The sequence below is a fragment of the Tribolium madens genome, unplaced genomic scaffold (assembly GCF_015345945.1).
Source record: "Tribolium madens isolate multiple individuals breed KSU strain unplaced genomic scaffold, Tmad_KSU_1.1 Scaffold_97;HRSCAF=244;Tcas5.2_LG3a, whole genome shotgun sequence".
In the NCBI taxonomy this organism is placed as follows: Eukaryota; Metazoa; Arthropoda; class Insecta; order Coleoptera; family Tenebrionidae; genus Tribolium; species Tribolium madens.
In genome coordinates, this window is record NW_025401069.1 from 5,885,411 (window position 1) to 5,891,095 (window position 5,685).

The window sequence follows — 5,685 nt, forward strand, 5'->3', positions numbered from 1 at the left end:
ACCGCACCAGGCGTATTAAAATTTGTGATCCGTTCACAACAAAGTCATAGTCACCGCCAACTAACGTGAAATTAAAAAAAAACACTCGTTATATGTTTGTCTTAATTTAAAATTTTCTTCTCAACGTGAGATAGTGACGAATGAGGGAAAGTTATGTTATGATTTAAATTTCTGTAGTAATTATTAGAAGTAGTATAAAAATGTTCGCAGAACAAATGTTCCATAGCGTGCGTGGCAACAAATGATAAAACGGGAGTCTAGTTCACTCGCCTTAAAATAAATACATATCTATTTTTTACAATTGCAAAAATAGCATCTCCACCTGCAAATGTCTAACGATTATTGTTGTTATGTTACTGCATCGTTATACACGATGTCGGTTGTTGGAGAATGACTATTTTTTTATTGGAGGAAGAAAATAGGTAAAAAGCAATATTAATAACAATACAGAATAGCTATTCAGACTGAAGTTAATTGGAAACATAATTTCACTGTAAACTTATTAAAGTATTTAGTTAGTGCAAGAAACAATATAAATAGTCTAATAAGATTTTATTTTATAGCGCGCTGCTCCGTTGCGTGTTAATAGATATTAACAAAACACATAACAACTCGTGGGAAGTCACAATGTTATGTTATTGCGTCTTCATCTCGCCGATATGCCCTCTAACTAAACTTCTGCTACTTTCTCGTAATTACATTAATTAATTTTTAAGCGATAAGAAATGATAGAGAAGTTTAAATGAATTACAACCTATTAAATTGCACTCTAATATGGCAAAAATAAACCGCGCATTTGTAACAATTTAAAAAACATAACAGCAAACATATAACATTCAATTACTGTCTTTCTAAGTACCTATATTTTTTCTGTATGACTACGAAGACCACACACGATTTCTAAGCATCCATAGTTTATAAAGCGGCCATCATGTTCAAAACGTTCGACAAGCTTGACCCATAAAGAAAACGGCCGAAAAAACTCATCTCCACTTTAATTGTAGTTTTTATTCCAATCAACAGTGTCCGCATTATACAAATACAGAAATTTAACTTTTCTTTAGTACACAGCAACTAGATTGGCAAAATAGATATATTATATCTCATTTTCTTCTTTACAATGCATTTCTTGACAACAGTGAGGAAAAGGCTTCGAGAGATCGCCGTCAGTTAAGTAACATGGAGGTTCGGCGACAACTTTACTGCATCTAAAATAAACATTAAATAAACTTGTCAAAATAAGTTTTAGTTACTGCTGTTTCACCCTTCCAAGTTGATAATTCCATCATTTGTACACGTTGCTTGGGCACATGTACCTGGGACAGGCTTTTCTTCTCCCACTTTCATTTCTCCCAAATTATACTTTTCCGTATAACAGCCCCCTGTTTTTTCTACAAATTTATTTACTTTTTGATTTCATGAAAATGTGAAAAACCTTACTTCCAGGACTCGATACAATAATGGCTACCCATCCCTCGACTTGCAAGCAAACCATAATAACAAAAAATATTGCAACAAGTTTTGGACTCTCCATCTTCAAACCAAACAATAACTAAAAGTAGATAGTCATTTAACCACATCTCTCTCGTTGAACCAACATAATAACCTTTAATCTAGAGATAATGATGCATAATCACATAAATATTATTTATAAATTTTTTCCTCCTAATGAATTTATGAAAAAATATCATTTTAGTGTTTTCAACTAAATAACAAACACATGTATTGCTTAAATTGTCTGTACTTGTCATATTTTATTTAATTTCATTTTGATCCAAAAACACAGTTATATAATTTAATATTAGTTCTACTACTTTAATATTCGCATTACAATTTGCAGATGCAAAATAATTAAAATGTGTTATACTAATACATACGTAAGTTACTAATCACAGTTATATAATTTAATATTAGTTCTACTACTTTAATATTCGCATTACAATTTGCAGATGCAAAATAATTAAAATGTGTTATACTAATACATACGTAAGTTACTAATCGTAGTACCAGAACTACCAGGAAACTCAAAACTGTTGGAGGTTACTTTTTCTTTTGGAAATAAATATTGTTATTAAAGTCTGTTTTTTTTAAATGGAAATTACCAAGTCAAAATTTTGGTGAAAAAATTGGTAGCAGCTTGTCTCCATAGCCACAAATTTTGTTTGCTCTTTGTTTTTGTCCCTAAAAATTTTGTTAAAAAATTATGGTTATGTTTTCAAATTGAGATGTTGTCAAAATTTTGACTTTTATTAATCTTGTTTGCCTGTTTGCTCTTTGAAAGCGCTATAATTGAATACCTGAGGTCAGACATCATTACCTAAGGTCCAAAGACAGAATTCAGTGCTAATAATTTTGATAGAAACACACCCCAAGTAAGTACAATGTTGTGGACTTGTAAATTGAAAAATTAATTGTAAAGCATGCTTTAGGACTGTTAACCTTATTTTTAGCTACTGTCAATCATAATTGACAAGTTGTATGTACATATTTTTGATAGGAAAATATAATAGCTGTCATTAATTTGAAATTGTCAATCATTTTAAGGTTAAAGCTTGAATTACATTAAAGTGTCAGAAAAGTGACGACCAAAATATTTTGTCTCCAACTGTATAGGTTGACAAATACTGAAGAGAAAACGTTTTATTTGACTAATTAAACTATTATAAAATATATTGCTGCTTTCTAGATACGAAGAAGGAAAAATGTATTTTTTCTTATCACTACTTATCAATATCACTATAGTTATTACAGTCACAAGCCAATGTCTCTACTTAACAAAGAGTTTCATTTCAATTTCACTATTTGTCACAGTACTTCCTTTCTTTGGAATTAAAATTGGATAATGAGTTAGTGAATTTGTATTTGCAAAAAATACAGGAGTGCATATTAGCTCTTTGTGATAAATGATCTAGGAGTTTCTTTATTTTTAATTTGTTGAATTCTCACCACCATTACAAAATTACGTGTGTAGAATATGCGCTATGTAGAGTCCGTGCCCAAGATGAAAAATAATTACATGAAAACTTATTAGCTGATTTATATATACAAGATCTAAACACATTAACGTTTTATAAAGGAAGTGTCAGCTTACAAGTCCTATGTAAATTACGGCGTAAATTACGTTGATGACTTTTTACTCTCGACTTAATGCAATTAATTTCAAGCAAGTTAAATGCTTATTTTTATCAATTACTTTCTCACAAAGTGTCGGATTCTTACGGAAAATTGACTTTTTTGTCGAAATCTGGAGTGGAATTTTATACCTATCAAAAAATCGAAGCTTTGAAACTTTTGCAAATACGAATATTGGGAATAAATGTGGGACGTGTGATGCACAGTTTTTGCGAAGATTTTTGGGTAGAATCTTAAACAAAATAAAACAATTACCTGAAAAATTTAGGCCTCGAAAATTTTCTTTGACACTACTATCTATACAGCCGACTACTTCTACGAGTTATAATTTTGAGTTCTCTTGTTCCTTGATTTCTACAATTTTTTTAATTTCCACTATTAAAAAATATCTACTGTTTTTTATTTCGAAAGTTTTGGAAAATAATAAGAAGAATAAAGGATATTTCTTTTATCGATAGATCCGGTTGCATTGGCCACTTTACAGTACGTTCTTTTCACTTTTATTTTATTTACTTAATATAAGGATTAAATTCGTAATATATTTCTTGACATTCTTTTGGTATTAATTGCCGTACAGAAATGTCAAGGTTTTTGTAGAAGCTCTATATAAATTATATTACGGTTTTCTGTCCCGCATATTAATTAAAGATGAGCAAAACCTTGAATGTGCAAACGAGTTTTAAGCATAATAAATACAGGATTTCACCATAAAAATTGTGCATGTTTAGTTACACAATTTCTCGGCGAGGGCATATTGTTTAAGAAAGGCATTTAAGTCATTTACCGTGACAAAAGTCTTATTTGCGTTTCAGACAAAAACTTGGTGCAATTAAAGTTATCAGAACCTTGACTGTCGCATCCAACAATTCCCATTCCTTTCGCCGTTCATTTTTCACTACTAATGAACAAGTAATAAAATGCAATAACAAATATTGGAATGAGATCATCAAAAAACATGACAAGTTAACCTTTGAGATTACAATTTGCCATTACTTACAAATGCATAGTTCTTTGAGATTCTCATTTATTATTTATAGGTACTCGCTGCTCACGGTAGCTCATCCTATTGCAAAATAACTACCTCAATGTAATTAGAATTTTCTTTCGCTAGATACCTATACCAATATCGTTTCATTATTAAAGAATACCATATGTAATTTATGCAAAATTGTTTTAATACTTCTATTTCTAAACATCTTGATCCTAAGATGGCACATAATGCATAATGAGCACCGTTGACTTGTGTGTATGTGTACATAGAACAAGGAAATTCTTTCATATTTTTTTTCTTAAGAATCTTCTTTTCTCTTGCGTCACTAATGGAATTGTCACAATGGCACTGGATAAAGCAAACAGGTGCTACCGCAAGACTTTATCCTTATGCAAGTTAAAGAAGATAATTAATAGAATTTATTTGAATAAATAAGCACCATGGCAATTCAACAAGGACTAACAAAGACTCACTAATGCAGATTTTATTAATTTTATTAGACAAGATAATGTTTTTTTTTCCAATTTGGTTGTGATATGTCATTTTAGTTGTTAAATGTGCTTTATTTTGTCACTTGTGTTAAAAAGTGTGACATAAAGATAACAAATAACACTATTTTCATAGCAACAGCAACGCAATAGTATCATTTTGGAAAACTATTGTTATCACAGATTTAAAATTCGAATTCTATGCTTCTCATATCCAAATTGTAAAGAACATCCAAAAAAAAAACGACATGTTGGACCACGAGTGTAACGAGTCTAGTGAAAAACACGCTCATTTTGCAACTTGTTGCATAAATGGCTATTATATCATGCTACACAGCGTTTATAAATTAAAATATGCATTTTTAGATTTCTTCCAAACTCAGTTAATTATACCAGCTATTAAAAAATGCAATAAACGAACTAAAAGGCCCTATTATCGTTGTTTTCTTTTTCATGAAGCTAAAATGTCTTTAATTTATTTCTTTCCTAGATACATCTCGACTCAACAAGTGAAAATACTTTTATTCACAATCACTAATGTAATATGCCGATTACTAACCTTTTTAAGGTTGGGAAACATGTCATTATTTCTCATGAAGAGTAATAAATGTTACTCCTCTTGGGTGGTAATATGCAGGATTGCCAACGTTAAAATTACGAAAATACCGGGAATTTTTTCTTTCAAATTGTCAAGTTAAGCATAATATTTTGCTAAATTAGTATTAATTGCTTTTGTACCAGTTTCTCTTACTTCTGGGGGAGTACACTGCTCCAGTTCGACGATTTTAAATCAGATTCACACATTATTTCAATATTTTCTTTGACATTTCTGAAATGTCAAAAATCAAACGCCATTTGGATGGCCTACCACGTTTGGACTTTAACTTTGTTAGAATTTTATTTTACCCAAATTTTTGACTGAAAATAATGTGATTGTGAATAAAATAAAAACCTCGGTGGTAATGGCATTACCCCTTGTGGTTTATCCAATCTCGAGGCTGGCGCCTCTCGATCGTATACATAAGCACTCGGTGTAATGCCATATTTACCACCTCGCTCGTAATGTACTATAAA

General features: G+C 30.6%; 1 protein-coding gene across 1 annotated transcript; it reads right to left on the bottom strand.

The window, feature by feature from the left end:
* Positions 1 to 988: 988 nt before the first annotated feature.
* Positions 989 to 3,459, bottom strand: LOC123014618. Its single transcript, XM_044413825.1, has 4 exons — positions 3,388 to 3,459; positions 1,441 to 1,552; positions 1,265 to 1,391; positions 989 to 1,208 (listed from the first exon to the last, which is right to left on the bottom strand). Exons 2-4 carry the CDS (start codon positions 1,532 to 1,534, stop codon positions 1,097 to 1,099), a joined length of 333 nt encoding a protein of 110 aa, XP_044269760.1. The 5' UTR covers positions 1,535 to 1,552; positions 3,388 to 3,459; the 3' UTR covers positions 989 to 1,096.
* Positions 3,460 to 5,685: the final 2,226 nt, after the last annotated feature.